This window comes from Carettochelys insculpta, chromosome 1, assembly GCF_033958435.1.
Source record: "Carettochelys insculpta isolate YL-2023 chromosome 1, ASM3395843v1, whole genome shotgun sequence".
Lineage (NCBI taxonomy): Eukaryota > Metazoa > Chordata > Testudines > Carettochelyidae > Carettochelys > Carettochelys insculpta.
In genome coordinates this window covers 341,358,361-341,376,271 of record NC_134137.1, presented here as the reverse complement: position 1 = coordinate 341,376,271, position 17,911 = coordinate 341,358,361, and the positions used below count along the sequence as shown (strand labels likewise).

Genomic DNA, 17,911 nt, shown 5'->3' with positions numbered 1-17,911 from the left:
TGCTGGGTTCCTTAGTATGGTAAGGTATGGGACACTGGGGCCCTCAGTATGGTACAGTATACCCTGCAGCTACTCTCTCCTCCCTCATCCCTCCTTCCCTGTCAGTCTTTAGAGACTCTTCTTCTGAGAGTTTGCACATGCAGGAAGTTGGGGAGTCGTTGTGGATGGACACAGTGGAGGAAGTCCTGCAGTATTACAGAAACCAGGCTTCCACTTCTGTTACTTTCTAATCCCCAAAGCCAAGGACAGCCTTGATTTGTGCGAACTGAATCGCTACCTGTTGATAATCAGGTTCTGTATAGTCTCCCTGCCTTCCATCATTCCCTTTCTGGATCTGGGAGATAAGTATGCTGCCCTCAAACTCAAGGATATGCATTTCCACTTTGCCATTTTTGACAGACTCGGAAGCTTTCTCTGTTTTACAGTAGGTTCCATTCACTACCAGTTTGCAGTTCTCCCTTTTGTGCTGGCTGCAGCCCCTTAGGTATTTATGAAATGCATGTCAGTAGTAGCCGTTTACCTATGGTTGCCAGTATGTTCAGGTATATCTGTTTCTAAACAACTGGCTCCTCCTGCTGTGCGCATGTCGTCGACTGGGCCTGCTGGTAAATGACAAATTCAACATTAGTGCAACTGCAAAAGGTCAAATTTATCAGTACATTGCTAGACTAGACCTTGGCCAGGGCATCGTTACTATGGGAAGGATTCCTTGTGTTGGTAAATGTCATTGCATAACTCTCTGCTTGGCCAAATTCTGCCTTTGCATTCACGTGGCAGACTGCACCTTGTTGAACACCAGTTACAGAAGCATTTAACAGTCCTGCAAGACAGATAGCTAGTGCTGTTTATTGCAAGAAGCATTCACTATCTTTAAACTATTTCCTAGATACATTATATATTGTACTCAGTCATATTTAATGTTTGTTAAACTGTACAGATAAAAAGCTAGCAGTATTGACGGACACATTCTGCTTCTTGTTCTCCCATTAAAGTGCCTAGATCCATCACATGTGGTCATCTCCCTACTTACAGAAGTAGTTGATAAAGTTGGATAGAGACTGAATAGTAATTAAATACACACCAAGAAGTTTTGTAACATTGAAATTCTTGTGGGATGTACTAATGTGAGAAAAAGGCCAAGAAGCGTGAACCAATTTGAAATGCTGAAAAAATATCACTTGTAGATTAAAATGGTGAGATCTACTTGGTCCACAGCATGTAATCATACTTAAACTGTGAAATTGGGTGTTTTGTCTGTTGCGGTTGCGTTAGGTATAAGGCTTTCCCAATTGAATTTTGTATTGTAGCTAAAAGCTCTTGTTACTTATGCCCAGTTGGAACATTTGCATTCAATCCAGATGCAAACATCTCAAGAGGTATAAAATTTTGGATGTTACGTGCTATTTTTGATAGATGAAATAACTAGTATCTTTCATACAAACTAAAAGCAAATTCCTTCAAATATTTTTGTTTTATAGGTAGAAAAAATTAGATTTCTTCTGCGAAATGTTGATTTGATGGATATTAAAGTTGGTTCTGTAGAGGAGTTTCAAGGGCAGGAGTATTTGGTGATCATCATATCAACAGTATGTAAAACGCAATTTTTTTAATATAATAGATTTTTATCTACCACTTACATACCGCTGGTGCTAAAATACTGTTTCATTTTCAAAGTACAGGCAAATATTGCAGCATGTCAGTATTTAGTTGTAGTTGGTAAATATTAACTTTTATATTGTTAACAATTGTCGCTTCCATTTTAGTCACAACATTTATTTTATATAAGGGTGTAAGTTTTACTTCAAACTTAGTCATTTAAACATAAGTCGGGGGAATTGGAAATTTGGTAGATTTAAGCTAGTACCTATAGAGCAGAAAACTTTTGATCACTATAATAATGAACCTGTCTACAATTTGAGTTATATGAAAGTTTATCGTTCAGCCCACTTCCTCATGAGAATAGTCAATGTGACCAGAGTCACCACCTCACTTGATACCTTTGCTGATAATCTCTTTAAGAACACCAACAACAAATATGCATTAACAACTCCTATATTTGTAGGCTTGGCAGATTGTGAATTTTTTAATAGTTTTGATGAGTAATCTGTTTTTGTTTTTAAGCATTTTTAAATTTTTTATCAATTTAAAATTTCAGAGTTGCAGAAAATTTATCGGGGTCAGCCATTATTATTTAATGAAAATAGATTTTGAGATTCAAAAACTTAAAGCCTTTTCAGCATTAAAACACAAATTTCATATGTCAAAATAAAGTAGGTTTAAATCAAATACTGATTTCTCAAGCAGCATTTTTCTTTCTTTAGCAGTCTGTGAATTTTGATTGATTGAAAAGACTTTTTCATCAGTTTCTGTGTATTATGAAATCAATGTTTACCAACATTTACCAATAAAAATTTAGGCTTTCAAACCATACTACTTGTATTACCATAGTATGAGTGCCTCAGGGCTTGTCTATACTTACTGGGATATCAGCCCCATTCAGGGTCAATCTTCCAGAGTTCAGTTTTGCATGCCTAGGAGAGACACATGAAATCGAATTCTCTGGGGTCAGCAGTTGATCCCTGTACTCCTTGCTACCGCAAGGACTAAGGGAAGTCAACAACAAAACTCTTGTCAATGTCCCTCAGTGAGGATGGCCAGGTGAGTTGATTGCAGATAAGTCAGTTCTAGCTAAACAATTTCTGTATCTAGACTTGTATATCTGAAATTGACTCGCCTGCCTAGTGTAGACCAAGCCTCAGTCTTTCAACATATTTATCCTACCTCTGTGAGGATACTGAGGTACAAAAATAAATGACTTGCCCGGAGTAGCACAGAAGGTCTGGTAGAGCATGTATTTGAACCCAGAGCTCAAGTTCCATGTTAGCGCCATAACCCTTAGGTGTCATTTGAGCTAAGGGGCGTGGATGCATGCACACAAACACATGTCGAGATCTCTGCCCTGAAGAGTTCCTATCCTAACCTAAACAGGAGACAATGGGTGGATGCAGGGTAGAGTACAAGCGAGCAGAGTGATGTGTGCGAAGTAGTGGTCCCAGTGTACCAATTGTCTGTAAAGACAATATCTCTGTTACATTTCAGGCATGTCTGGGCATTTTAAGGATGCTTGCAATACCATTCCATGTACAAATATAGTAGCTTAGTATGTGGGTCAGTCAATCTGAACTTCTCCTGGGCATTAAAACAAAAAAGCAGTCAAGTAGCCCTTTAAAGACTAATAAAATAGTTTATTAGGCGAGCTTTCATGAAACACACCCACTTCTTCAGACCATAGCCATACCAGAACAGACTCAATATTTAAGGCACAGAGAACCAAAAATAGTAATCAAGGTGGCCACCAAGGTAGGCCTACCTGCCTAGTGTAGACCAAGCCTCAGTCTTTCAACATATTTATCCTCACAACACCTCTGTGAGGATACGGAGGTACAAAAGCAAATGACTTCCCCAGAGTAGCATCGAAGGTCTGGTAGAGCAGGTATTTGAACCCAGATCTCAAGTTCCATGTTAGCACCATAACCCAAGGTGGCCACCTTGATTACTGTTTTTGGTTCTCTGTGCCTTAAATATTGAGTCTGTTCTGGTATGGCTATGGTCTGAAGAAGTGGGTCTGTCCCATGAAAGCTCACTTAATAAATTATTTTGTTAGTCTTTAAAGGGCTACTTGACTGCTTTTTTGTTTTGATAGTATATAGACTAGCACTGCTTTCTCTCTGTTACTATTCAACATCCTGGGCATTAGCCAGCTATACCAATAAAACTAAATAATGAACCCAAATGGTGCTCTTCATGAAAATGTTCCACTCATTTCTCATTATGAATTAAGATTGACATCCCAATGGCTGCTTCAGTGGGATCATGTTATATACCATTCTCCTTCAGTGACACCATAGTTGGTGAGAAGTTGTGCCTATTATCTAATTACTGATCCACCCTTGCTACAGTAGGAAAAAATGACTAGTATATTTGGGAGCATTTCCTTTTCACTTACTGACTTTTGCTTTGTGTGTTCATTTTAGGTCCGATCAAATGAAGATTCATTTGATGATGATGATAGATACTTCTTGGGATTCCTTTCTAATGCAAAACGTTTTAATGTGGCAATTACCAGACCAAAGGCTTTGCTTATTATGGTGGGAAATCCTCATGTTCTTGTAAAAGTAAGGTGAAATTTTTGTTTTGCACGTTAGTAGATTTCATAATTGTTTCAATTGCAGAGCCAAATTCTGCTATTTTATGCAGAAATTCTATTGGACATTATTTTACATTTGTGCAACCCTACTGAAAACAAAGTGTGTATTTGGTCTGTATAATTTCCTACTTGTGATGCACAAGTATGAAAAAAGTGTGACCTGACTTTTACATCCCAGGGACTTTGGACAATGGATAATTTGGGGAGTGAGGGAGGAGATTTTACTTCTAAACTGAGTAAATTGCACTTAGGAACCAGAGATGCCATCAAGATGGAAACTTGACATACTGTTTCTAGCCTCCTGTATATTTTTACTGATTTGTCAATCATCATCATCTCTTTTATTTAAATTGTAGCTCTGTGACTAAAGGCATGGGTAGAAGAAGGAGTATTTTTGACTTATCAACTTGTAGCTTCAGTTGTGCTGGGTTTCTCTATCTGTTAGGGCGTGGAAGTCAATACTTGGTCCAGTAAACTCCTTCATATCTGGCAGCCATGGGACCTGATATTCAAATATTCTTCTTCGAGTGTCCCCGTGGGTGCTCCACATTAGGTGTCGGGCTCGCCCGGCGCCGCAGATCGGATCTTCCAAGCAGTTTCTGCCGGACCGCGCATGCGCCGGTGCGCGCCGCTCCCCCGCGCGCTCCCGGCCATGTGCGCGATCCGGTCCCCGCCAGTTCCTCTTAACCGCCGTCGGCTGCAGACGGAATCCAACTAGGCTAAGGCCAAGTAGTGTATTCAACGACTTTATCTGTTTTTTCTTAAAGTTTTTTTCAGGCACTTAGGCTACTATAAGCTAGCCGGTTGTTATTTTTGTAAAAAAAAACAAACAAAAAAAAAAAAAAAACAACGAACAAGCTAGGAGAGGGACAGCTCAGCCAGTCCCAGTAACAAGCGCCGGAGGCCAGGAGCTAGGGCTATCAGCCCTCCTGCTAAGGCAGGCCATCGGACGGGGAAAACGGCACAAAGAAGGTGCTAAGTACCCACTTAAAAACTCAAAGACTCACCAACAATGTCCTCTTCAGGCTTTAAAACAAGAGAAAAAAAAAAAAAAAATGCTGCTTCTTGATAAGGCCCTCCAGCCAGAAGCGCCGGAGCGGCCGCAGCAGGAGGGACCCTCCGGGGCCCTTAAAAGGAAAGCTGCCTCCCTCACTCCATCAGCGCAGAAACGGAGGAAAGTATCTCCAGCCCGATCCCTGCCGGCAGCAACAGCGAGCGGGACGGGAGGAGCAAGCAGCCCCCAGCCGCAGCAACAGCTGATCGGCGGCGGCACGGAGAGCCACGTGGAAACGGCTCAGCCTCCAATACTCAGCCAGCCGCCCAGCACTGCAGGCAGGGCGGCGGCTAAGCAAACGCCGGTACCGGCGGCACCGCAGGCAGCGGCACCGACCCCCGGGGAACCGGCGGTGCAGAGCGCGCAGGCACGCAGCCTGCCGGCACCGGAGGACACCGCACATGCGGCATCGCCCTCGAGCGTGCCGAGCTCGGTGCGGACGGGGCCGGAATCCCCTGTATGCTCCCCAGCCCAATCCCTGCCGGCAGCAACAGCGAGCGGGACGGGAGGAGCGAGCAGCCCCCAGCCGCAGCAACAGCTGATCGGCGGCGGCACGGAGAGCCACGTGGAAGCAGCTCAGCCTCCGATAATCAGCCAGCCGCCCCGCACCGCAGGCAGGGCGGCGGCTAAACAAGCGCTGGTACCAGCGGCACCGCGGGCAGCGGCACCGACCCCTGGGGAACCGGCGGTGCAGAGAGCGCAGGCACGTAGCCTGCCGGCACTGGAGGACACCGCACGTGCGGCACCGCCCTTGAGCGTGCCGAGCTTGGTGTGGACGCCGGAATGCCCTGTATGCCCCCCAGCCCGATCCCTGCCGGCAGCAACAACGAGCGGGACGGGAGGAGCGAGCAGCCCCCAGCCGCAGCAACAGCTGATCGGCGGCGGCACGGAGAGCCACGTGCAAGCGGCTCACCCTTCGATAATCAGCCAGCCGCCCCGCACCGTAGGCAGGGCGGCGGCTAAACAAGCGCCGGTACCACCGACCCCCGGAAAACCGGCGGTGCAGAGCGCGCAGGCACGCAGCCTGCCGGCACCGAAGGACACCGCACATGCGGCACCGACTTCGAGTGTGCCGAGCTCGGTGCGGACGGGGCCGGGATCCCCTGTATGTCAGGGGCGGAGTTACCTCCTCAAGGGAGGGGGAAGACTGCACACAAGAGGAGGCATTGCAGCCCCTCTCCGCACAGGGCTGTGTAGTTGCTTTCTCACAGCCCTCCGCTATGTTGCAGACTCCAACTAGAAGGCAGGGGTCCCCCCCCCACTTGGCCTACCCGGAGCCCCCTTCTCCATTTCTGCAACCAGCCTCACCCTGGCTGGGACCACCTCTCCAGGGTCTCGACGGTCTCCCTCCCCCAGACGCAAAGCGTATGCACCAAGGGAGTGGTCTAGGTCACCTTCCCAAGACCAGTGCTTATACTGCCGTGGTCGCCCCTACCACGCAGGGCATAGACACCATCGGCAATCTACTAGGGAAAGATCCCTACGAACGATCTCGTACCCCCGAGGGCAATTGTGACCGGGGACAGAGACTTAAGCATCTCAGGGGGGACTGGTTATGGAACCCCGAGATTTTTCCTCGCACACCTCTAGTGAGAGGGTGTACCATCATCAGCAGGAACCGGAAGGGTCCAGAAAGACGTACCCCAGCGGTTCCTCGCTTTCCTCCCCGGATGAGGCTACGGCCCCGGGGGGCGTCCATCCTCCGGACGATCTCAAACAGTTCCAAGAGCTGTTTTACGAGGGTGGCCTTCACGCAAGGCTTCCAGACAGCAAAGGTGCAAGAGCAACACCATAAGCTCCTCAAAAATCTGAGACCTCCGGCCTCCTCCAAAATAGCATACCGCTGATGACGCAATCTTGGAGTCTGCCACTATGATATGGCAGACTCCTGCGACTATTCCGCCTGTCCACAAAAGAGCGAAAATAAATAAATACTTCGTGCCCACGAAGGGCATGGAGTTCCTGTTCAGCCACCCACAACCAAATTCTTTGGTGGTGGAGTCGTCGCAACGTGGGGGAATAAACAAACATGCCAAAAAGCTAGAGCTGTTGGGCAGAAAGGTCTACTCCTCCTCCACGCTACTGTTGCCAATGGCAAATTACGCAGCGCATCTAGCGAACCATAATTTCAACAACCACATTAGGTTGACCTCCCTCATGGACTCGCTTCCAGAGGGCACGAAACCAGTGCTCAAGGCCATCATCCGACCATTTTATAACCAGTGGCAAAGGATCACCACAGACACATGGGTGCTGGAGATCATAGCCACGGGGTACGCCATCCCCTCCCAGTTGCTCCCACCGCCATGACCTCCACCCGGGGCCCCACCTCCAGGAGACCTCCCATGTAGCGAGGCTCAAGCAGGAGGTAGACCATCTCATGCTCGTAGGGGCAGTGGAAAGAGTGCCGGAGCAACTGCAAGGGAGAGGGTTCTACTCGAGGTACTTCCTCACGGGGAGGTCCATCTTAGATTTTCGAGGCCTCACCGGTACCTGTGCAAGCAACGTTTTCGGATGATCACAAACGCCTCCATCCTTACGACACTAGACGATGGAGATTGGTTCGCAGCCCTCGACTTACAAGGTCCTACCGTTTGGGCTCTCCTCAGCCCCCAGAGTCTTCACCAAGACCTTGGCAGTGGTGTCAGCCTACCTGCACAGACAGGGGGTATTTATATTCCAGTATCTGAATGACTGCCTACTCAAAGGGGCCTCAAAGGAGGAGGTACTACGCATAATATGTGTCACAGCAGGCACGTTCTCTTCGCTCGGCCTGCTTATCAATCTGACAAAATCAAAGACAGACCCCGCACAGGACATAGAGTTCGTAGGGGCACGCATAAATTCTATTACAGCGAGGGCGTATCTACCAGAGACTCGCTTTCGGGCCATCGGCTCCCTCGCGCAAGGCTTCACCTTCAGCCCTATGGTGCCGGTTCTGACGTGCTTACAGCCGCTGGGCCACATGGCAGCAGCAACGTTTCGTAGAACAGAACGCCAGGTTACACATGCGCAGCATGCAGCATTGGCTGGCGAGCGTATACAAACCGGCAGCACACACTGTTCACAGGATGGCGTCGCCCACAACGGAGGTGCGCAAATCCCTGCAATGGTGGGTAAACCCCGAGAACCTGCTTACAAGGGTACCCTTCCACCAACCACACGTATTGGTTTTTCTTACTACAGATGCCCCCCTCATAGGGTGGGGAGCACACATGGGCGAAGAGGTGACGCAAGGGCTGTGGTCCTCTATGGAGCAGTCACTGCACACAAATATACTGGAGCTCAAAGCAGTGTTCAACGCCTGCAGACACTTTCGAGACCAACTGAAAGGCAAGGTAGTCGGGATCAGTACAGACGATACCTCCACCATGTTTTATATAAATCGGCAAGGAGGAGCTCGGTCCCGTGCCTTATGTATAGAAGCAGTCCGGTTGTGGAACTGCTGCATCGCCAACAATGTAACCTTGAAAGCCTCGTACTTACCAGGCGCTCGCAATGTGAAGGCAGACCAGCTGAGCAGGCGTTTCGCACTCACGCACGAGTGGCAGATCCGTCCCTATCTGCTGCAACCGATTTTTCCACGCATGGGGTTTTTCCCCAGATAGACCCTGTTTGCTACTCAGCACAACAAGAAGTGCCCACGATTCTGCTCCAGGGCAGGACTGGGACGGGGGTCCCTGAGGGATGCCTTCGCGATCTCATGGAGGGGCCCCCTGCTTTACGCTTTCCCTCCCACAGTGCTCATCCACAAAGTGTTGCAGAAAGCCAGGAGGGAAGGAACCTGAATGATCCCGATAGTCCCAACGTGGGATCGACAGCAATGGTTCCCCCTATTCCTGCGCATGTCGGACCGGCCACCGATGTCCCCTCCGGTGGCGCGGGATCTGCTCACGCAAGCCCAGGGGTCCATAGTGCATCCGCACCCCCAAAGCCTGCGACTACAAACGTGGTTAATCCATGGCTCAGCTCCCTAGAGAGCACATGTACGGAGGAAGTGCAGCAAGTCCTAGAAAGTAGCAGGAGGACTTCCACCAGGAAGACCTTCAAGCAGAAATGGACTCGCTTTACGGCATGGTGTTCTACCAAACAGCTAGCCCCCTTTCGGTGCCTATGGCTGTGATATTAGAGTATTTACTGGACCTCAAGAGAGGAGGACTCTCGCTATCCTCGTTTCAGGTCCACCTGGCCGCCATTTTGGTGTTCAGACACGAAGAGGAAGGGCACATGGTGTTCGCCCATCCCATGGTTACCAGGTTCTTCAAAGGGCTGGTAAGCCTATACCCCCCTCAGAAACCGCTTCCACCTCTGTGGAACTCGGACCTGGTGCTTAATGCGAAAAGGGGACCACCGTTTGAGCCTTTGGCCACGGTTTCCCTCCGCCTCCTTATGATGAAGACGACCTTTCTTCTCGCAATCACGTCGGCTCGCAGGGTGAGCGAGCTTGAGGCAGTTATGGCAACGCCGCCCTGCGCTGTTTTTCCAAGGAGGCGGTAACCATACGGCTGCATCCAGCCTTTGTTCCTAAAGTTTCTTTCTGAGTTTCATACTAACGAACCTATTGTTACCCTTGTTTATCCAAAGCCTCATAACTCTAACAAAGAGGTGCGCCTACACCTCCTGGACGTGAGCAGGCGCTAGCTTTCTATATGGACAGGACCAAGTCCTTCCGGAGAACGGATAGGCTCCTAGTCTCTATCGCTCCCAAATCAAAAGGAGAATGTCTCTCTTCGCAGAGAATCTCTAAGCACATCGTATCTTGCATAAAAATGTGCTACAAACTCAAAAAGACTCCTTTACTGGCCACGCCCAGGGCTCATTCCACTAGGGCGGTGGCAGCATCAACAGCCTTTTTTCAAGGGCGTTGCGCTAAAAGACATTTGCAGAGTGGCGACCTGGTCATCCTGTGACACCTTCGCCAAACATTACGCTCTTCACAGGGTATTCCAAGAGGATACCCGTCTCTTGGCAGCGGTCCTCTCGGGGACAAGCTGCACATAATCCGATTACCCACCTCCTATCTTGGGTTACTGCTGGGTAGTCACCTAATGTGGAGCACCCACGGGGACACTCGAAGAAGAAAGAAAGGTTACTCACCGTAGTAACGGTGGTTCTTCGAGATGTGTCCCCGTGGGTGCTCCACTACCCGCCCATCCTCCCCGCTCCGGATCTCTGTTTAGTGTTTTGCAGGAGCATCCGAGGCGGTTGGTCAAGGAACTGGCGGGGACCGGATCGCGCACATGGCCGGGAGCGCGCGGGGGAGCGGCGCGCACCGGCGCATGCGCGGTCCGGCAGAAACTGCTTGGAAGATCCGATCTGCGGCGCCGGGCGAGCCCGACACCTAATGTGGAGCACCCACGGGGACACATCTCGAAGAACCACCGTTACTACGGTGAGTAACCTTTCTTTCTGCATAATAGAGAGGTATACCTAGCAATGCATAACACTAAAAAACAAGATTAGATACTAAGAAGCAAAAATGTATGCAGAGTACTTTATTTACCAAAGGTGGTATTGTACAGTGCAAACTTATACTGTATTTGCTGTATTTATTTGTATTTATTCTCACTATACTATACTTATGGAAAACTTAATTACAATTTACTTATGGTTAAAAGGCCAGTTATTTGAGAGTTCTGGATAGCAGAATGCAGATATGAAAGAGCTGATTGCACGTTATTTCTTGTAGTATTACATCGGAAGTATTTTGACGTTGTGGGTGACATCACTTATATTGAGCTCTTTTTGTCCTTGTCTTCTCTATCTCTTAAAAACTTGAGGTATGCAAATGCTTGGAATCAGAACAGTCAGAATTTTCCTTAGTCTAAGCCAGGGGTTCTCACACGTTATTGCACTGCAAATCTCTTCTGATAACAAAAATTACTACATGACCTCAGAAGTGGGGACCAAAGCTTGAAACCTTGTGGGGGTGGGGGACACCAAAGTCTGAGCCCTGCCATCCTGCTTGGGGGGCGCTGAAGCCCTTGGGCTTGAGTCTCGGGGCAGGAGGTCTGTATCCCCAGAGCCAAGCACTCCCACCCCCCAGCTCCAAATGAATGTCTACCCCCAGAGACAGGCTCCCCCAGCCTCCAGACTTTCCCCGCTCTAAATAAATGCCAGCAACTCGCCGGAGCTGCTGCCATGCACTTGTCCCACCAAGCAGGGGGCACGTGCGTGAAGTTGGTTGGCACTCCCAGCATGTAACTCTGCAGAGGAGCCACCACACCACCGCTGCCGTGCACTTCACCCACCAAGCGGTGGGACACTTGCATGAAGCTGGCGCAGCACTCCTGGCACACGTCTCTAAGGAGCCACATTTAAAGGCTCAACATGCCTCATGCATCTTGAGAGCCACAAGTTGGCCACCTCTATCTCAGCCATTGTACTGGCAATCTTCCCTACCATATAGAGAGACTGGTTGTTTAAATGGAGAAAATCAGTGTGAAGTATCATTCCTTAATGTGCCATCCTCAGCCTTACCTGGAAATAAATGTTTTAGTCTAGCCTCTCATCTTGGTCCATATGAATTTAGAAATTAATCATCGTGGTTAGTTTGATCTGGATACATTGTTGATAGCTTGTTAGAGAGGTTCTTTTGTGGCTTAGTCTTCCCAAAAAAACCCAAGGACTCTTTGGGCTTGTCTGGAGAGTGCACTAATTCACACCAGTCCCATTTGGAACAGAACCATATTAATATGCAACAAACATTTAATGCACACCAGCAGGGTCTACAAAGATCAGTTAATGTATGACATGAATTGGTATATATTAGAATTCTCACCTCAGCTGGTGTGGATTTAGGGAGTGCATAAACAAGCCCAAAGAACCCATGGATTATATTGGGAATTCTAATTCTGTAGGGAATCTAATAAGGTATTAACGATTCATCCAGATCAATCTAAACAACAGGAGTGTTGGATATTCCTTGATGCGAGAATGAGGTCTGCCAAGAGCATTCATTGTTAGGTTGAGTGGCTAAAATCCATGTTGACCAAGATGAGGGGGTAGAATAAAACGTGCTTATTAACATGGAAGGAAATGAGGGTACTGCAAGCTAATAGGAATTGTCTGTATTTAGAATCACAACATTGCTGTATTAGCTTTATCATTTGTAATGGATCAAAAAGGTAAGGTTAGTATGCCTTTACAGAATGCAGTATTTTAGAAACTTCTGCTAGATGATATTTGCTCCTAAAAGTTTCTGTAGAGAATGTAAATTCTAACTAAATGCAATATTTGTCTTCTGTTAACCAGTCTGCAGGTTCTGATTTTTTAACAAATACTTTATTTACGTAATCTAAATCTCTCATTCTTGCATCACTTGTTAATACTCTCAAATTCACAAATGAATTCAAAACATTCTTCTATATTTTTTGTAGGATCCCTGTTTCAGTGCACTTTTGGAATATAGCATTGTGAATGGAGTTTATGTAGGCTGTGATTTGCCTTCTGAACTGAAATCTCTGACGGTGAGTGTCTTTTCAGTATGCTTAGGTGTGGGAGCAACTTGCTGTGTGTGTTTCTAAGCAGACATAGTCTTCAGTAAAGATAGGAGAAAAACAGTCTCTGTTTCCATACACAAAAGGTGTGCTTACTGAGATGTACCTAATAATATGAAACCTAACTGTTTGTTTTCCTGTATGTGTTAATTACCAAAGTCTGTTATAGTGACCATTGTAGCTTATCAAAACTGGGCACGTGTATTTGAAGAGACTAGGGTGGTTGTTGTTGTTTTGTTTGTTTTTTTTTAAATTTTCCTGTGGCCTTTGGAGAACTACAAATAAAAAGTCACCTAAAAATTGTAAGTGAACCAAGGCCATTGTTTTTCAATGTGTGCCTAAAAGTTAAACATTACAATAGAACTTCATGTACCTAAATAAATAAACTGACTACTTACTGAGCAGTTAGGCTAATGACTTACAAATCTGTTTGCAAAATCTTTCTAAGATTACTAAGATAATTAGCAATTTAACTAAGAGTGAACAGTTTTTACCAAATGTGATCTAAGCTAGTTTATCCCCTTTTAGCAAGAGATTAACTACAGAGGATTTAACTTTTTATTAAAGCCAGCACTTCCTTATTCATAGGAGTGCGATTGGAACTACTTCACCATTAGTCATTTTTTAACTAATTTTAATTTCAATCCACAGGCATAACTAACTTCCATTGTTCGGGGCATGACCAGACAACATTTTGGAAGATTTTCCATCTGAAAGCAAACGTGTAATAAGCATTTGATCCAAAACAGAAGCTTAGGACCTCTAGTTTCAGCACTATTTTCAAAATAGTTTGAATTCCTGTATTTTAAGGTGACTTTTTTTATTTAAGTGTGAACATTAACTGGCAAGTCCTTTGTATCAAAGTAATGTTGCAGTGGCAATTTAAGTGTGTTTTGTTACAACAGAGATAAATAGCTAAAATTTGTACGTTCTGGCTTTTCAAAACAGAAGCTAAAAATAACAGGGAACTAATATTTAATTTTTCCCTATATTGTTTAACTTGTATTTGCAATATTTTTTTTTTATTTTTGTAATGTTTTCATTCCTTGCCCTGCAATCCTCAGACCTCTTGTAGTATCAATATCTGTTCAGACTCAGACAACTGTTTCAGTCCGGTGTTCTGACAAAGCTTAATATAGCAAAGGAGTAGTTTTCAGAGTTTGAAGCATTTCCATCTGTTTCTCCTTCCCCTCTCTTTAGTCTCTGATATTTTTCTCTGAGGAAAGTTATTGTTTTCCAAAATGCTTTTTTCCTTGCTCTCACTCGTTGTAACAAATCTGCACCTTCTGAAAGTAACAATCTCTTTGGGCTGAACTACCACAAAAGCCTGTAACAGAACTACTATATTTACAGAACTTATAGCTTTGCCCTGCACTTAAACTTTGTCCGGGTTCTCATATTGGAGAGAGAGAGGACGAGGTGGCATAAGGCCTTACATTTTAGTCAGCCTCTTCGCATTTTCTTTTTTAATGCATCCAGTAATCCTATTCAAGCACAGCTTCCAGTGCACTTCCACAGAAAGGATCAGTTTTATGATTTGGGGAAAGGAAACTAGAATTTAGTTTCGAAGATGATGTTATAAGATTAGGAGGGTTACTTAGAGATAAGTTAGACACTCTGCAGTAAATGTGAAGAAAGACTGCAGCAACTACTCCAAGCAAACATTTTGGTTTTGGTTTGTTTTGGAAAAACAGTGTTCAGCAAGTCCATCCCTATGACAGTGATCTGCATTGCATATGTTTTTACATGTAAAACATGAGACTATATGTAGGGTTTATTTTCCGGTAGAAGTGAGATAGTGTTCACAAATTTACCAATGTTTAATAAAGCATGGTGTACAACTTGTAGCACTCTAGTGATTTTTATGTAAACTTAGTGGTGCAGTTGTTTGATTAAGAAATACTGCAACAAATTGGTCAAGCCTGGCATACCTGCTGTTTCATTTATTGGGGTTTCTGACTGTATTACCTTAAGCCAGTGTTCCTCAAATGATGTTCTACAGAACCCTGAGGTTCCGTAAAGCGAAAATAAAGGTTCGGCAAGAAAATGATCGGGGTCAGCAACCTGTGGCTCTGAGGAATCATTTATGGGTCCAGATGCTGCTGCCGCTGACTACTCTGAAGCTTCCTGTCCTGCTGCCACTGAAACAGTAGAACTGAATTTAATTGGTTTAACAGCTGGCAGGGCAGGGGAAGGGATCCGGCCATCAAACCAATTAAATTTAGTTCTGTTATTTCAGCAGTGGCAGGGCAGGGAGCCACAGGGAGCCCCTCACTCACAAAGTAGCTGGCACATGGGCAGTGGAGGTGGGGTAAAGGGAGCTAGCTGGGTCCTGCAATTCCTGCATTGTCCTCACTTTTCATTGGCCGCGACTGGGCTCTTGCATTGCCATAGGATGGGAAATGAAATGAAATCGGGCCCTTGGGACTAGAGTCGGAGGAGCAGCAGTTGCTGAGGTAGGTTCATCTGCCATGTTGGGTGAAGTAACAGGAGGAGCTAACTCAGGTGGAGTTTGTTCAGGCGGTTTAGGTGGATAGGTTAGTCCTGGGGGACAGTTCTGGGGCTGAGGCGGGTTAATCCTGGGACCATGGGGTTTGGTGCTGAGAGAGGTTAAGCCTTATATAAAACTGTTTTTAGGGGTTCCACAAAATTCTTTTGAGTCGAAAAGGGTTCCATGGCCAAATAAAATTGGGAAATGCTGCCTTAAGCACAGATTTGGATTAAAAGCATTTCCATAACAATGAGTGCAAGACTAATAGCAGGGCTAGAGAACCTCTAGCCCATGGCTTACCTTGATCTGGTCCGTGAACCTTGGTCTCCCCAACCCTGCAGCAGGGTGAGACAGCAGTGGTGCGCTAGCCATGTGGGGGAGCACCAGCACTGGGTTGCTCTGCTACAGAAGGGCATGAAGAGCCTCAAGCCTTGTGGACTTGATTAAAGCAAACCTCAGGCTGCATCTGGCCAATGGGCTTTGCCTGGGAGGTAGTGCGGGGCTAGCTCTGGGAGCAGCAGTTCAGGAAAGCTTTGTCCCTGTGCTTGCTTGCAGGCTTCACCCCCGTTGCTTCCACTGGCTGGGAATTGCAGCCAGTGGGAGTGGTAAGGGGCGCTGCATGGAGACACCTGCACTCTCTGGGCACTCTGCCAGGTAGGCTTCCCAATCCCCCTCCTGCCTAGACCCAGTGTCCCCAGCCAGGTCCTACACCTCCACTCCAGTAGTTCCCTCTTGCAGACTGAATTCTCATTTTTGTTCCAGCTCATGACCAAGGGGGCCCCCACAATCTGCTAACCCCAGGCCACTGGAAGAGTTAGGACTCCCCCAACCCCAGGGCTAGATTGAGACTTGCCCTATTGGACTCACCCCTCCCATGGGCTGGAGCTCCAGGGGAGTGAGGCTTTTTGTTCTTTTGCAATGGATCTACAGTGACCCGGTGCAGCACGCCTTGTATCAGTCTCAGTTTGTTCCACTCCCTTAGTAGTACTTTACTTCCCGGAGTGGAGGGAACAATGGTCCGAGGGTTTTGCCCTTCTCTTTTTGCGAGTACGGTATCACGGATGTCAGCATCTTGCAACTGGGCTTTTTGCCAGTCCTGCAGCATTGAGCCTAGGCAATGGCGATTGATCCACCGCAGTATAGTTCACAGAGGCTGATGACACACTCTTGGGTGGTAAGCCCAGAGTTTCATCAATACAACTCTCAGGGACCTGGGACTTGCGATAACTTCCATTGCAAATGGCTCTTACTCCATCTAGGGGAATCTCAGTAATCTCCGGTGGCTGTGGGCGTCATCACAATGCATCTGCATCAATGTTGCTTCTCCCCGATCGGTACTGTAGGTTGAACTCGTAGCTGGCCAAGGCAGCCACCCATCTCTGCCCAGTAGCGTCTAGCTTAGCAATTGTCAATACATACGTCAATGGATTGTTGTCTGTCCATACTTGGAACTTAGCACCATGCAGGTAGTCACGAAACTTCTCAGTGATGGCCCGCTTCAAGGCCAAGAACTCCAGCTTGTGGATGGGGTAATGGGTCTCACTGTCAGACAGTCCTCGGCTGGCAAAGGCCACAGGTCTATGTTTGACGTCCACTTCTTCGTATAAAACCGCCCCTAACCCTTCCAAACTGGCATCCGTATGTAAAATAAAGGGTCTGTTTGGGTTGGCAAACACTAGGACTGAAGCATGAGTTAGGCAGTTAATGAGCTCTTGAAAAGCTTTCTCACACCTCTCATCCCATTGTGATCCAAAAGTCTCTAGAGGACCATGGCACTTCTGCTCTGGAAGTCTTGAAGGCCTCCCCTGACCCTTGGTCTTAATCTCGCTCTTGTTGGGTGGGTATCCGCGAGTGAGATCATTCAAAGGCTTGATAATGGAAGCATAATGTTTCACAAATCTACAGTAATATCCACTAAATCCTAGAAAGGTTTTAAGCTCCTGGTAATTGTTGGGATGTGGCCATGTGACAAGTGCCTCTATTTTGTCTGGATCAGTACTCACACCTTCCTGGGACACAATGTGACCCACATACTTCACCGATTGTTCTACAGAACTGGCATTTGTCGACAGAAAGTTTCAACCCATAGGCCTCCAATCAGTCGAGGACCTTAAGAAGCCTTTCTTCATGCTCCTCCAATGTTCTTCTGAATATGATCAGGTCATCCAAGTAAATCAAGACTTGCAGTAGGTTCATGTCTCCCACAACTTTCTCCATAAGACGCTGGAATGTGGCTGGTGCCCCGGAAATCCCTTGCGGCATGTGTTCAAACTGGTAGAACCCTAATGGCCAGATGAAGGCGGTCTTTTCTTTATCTTCTGCTCCCAGGGGAATCTGATAATATCCACTTCAAAGGTCTAAAACTGAAAACCACTGGCTTCCTAGCAGGCAGTCTAAGGCATCTTGGATCCGTGGTATAATGTACTGGTCAATCACCGTACGGCTGTTTAGGGTGCGGTAGTCAATACACATCCGAATTTTCCCATTCCTTTTACAGACCACCACAATGGTCCGTATGGGCAGCATATGGGCTGTGGGATTCTGTAATGATGCCATTCTCTGCCAGCTCTTGAAGATGCTGTCGCACATCTTCCATCTCAGAAAGGGCGATCTTCCTAGATCTCTCCCGGAAAGGTCGAGAATCATGCAGTCTGAAGTTA

The 17,911-nt window shown here is 46.7% G+C and overlaps 1 protein-coding gene across 1 annotated transcript in view; it reads left to right on the top strand.

Moving 5' to 3' along the window:
* Positions 1–14,780, top strand: part of MOV10L1 (Mov10 like RNA helicase 1) — a 104,627-nt gene extending 89,847 nt beyond the window's left edge. The window contains exons 24-27 of the mRNA XM_075005932.1: positions 1,479–1,586; positions 4,035–4,175; positions 12,641–12,730; positions 14,637–14,780. Coding sequence (XP_074862033.1) covers positions 1,479–1,586; positions 4,035–4,175; positions 12,641–12,730; positions 14,637–14,780 — 483 coding nt within the window. The remainder of the gene's footprint in view (positions 1–1,478; positions 1,587–4,034; positions 4,176–12,640; positions 12,731–14,636) is intronic.
* The last annotated feature ends 3,131 nt before the right edge of the window (positions 14,781–17,911 follow it).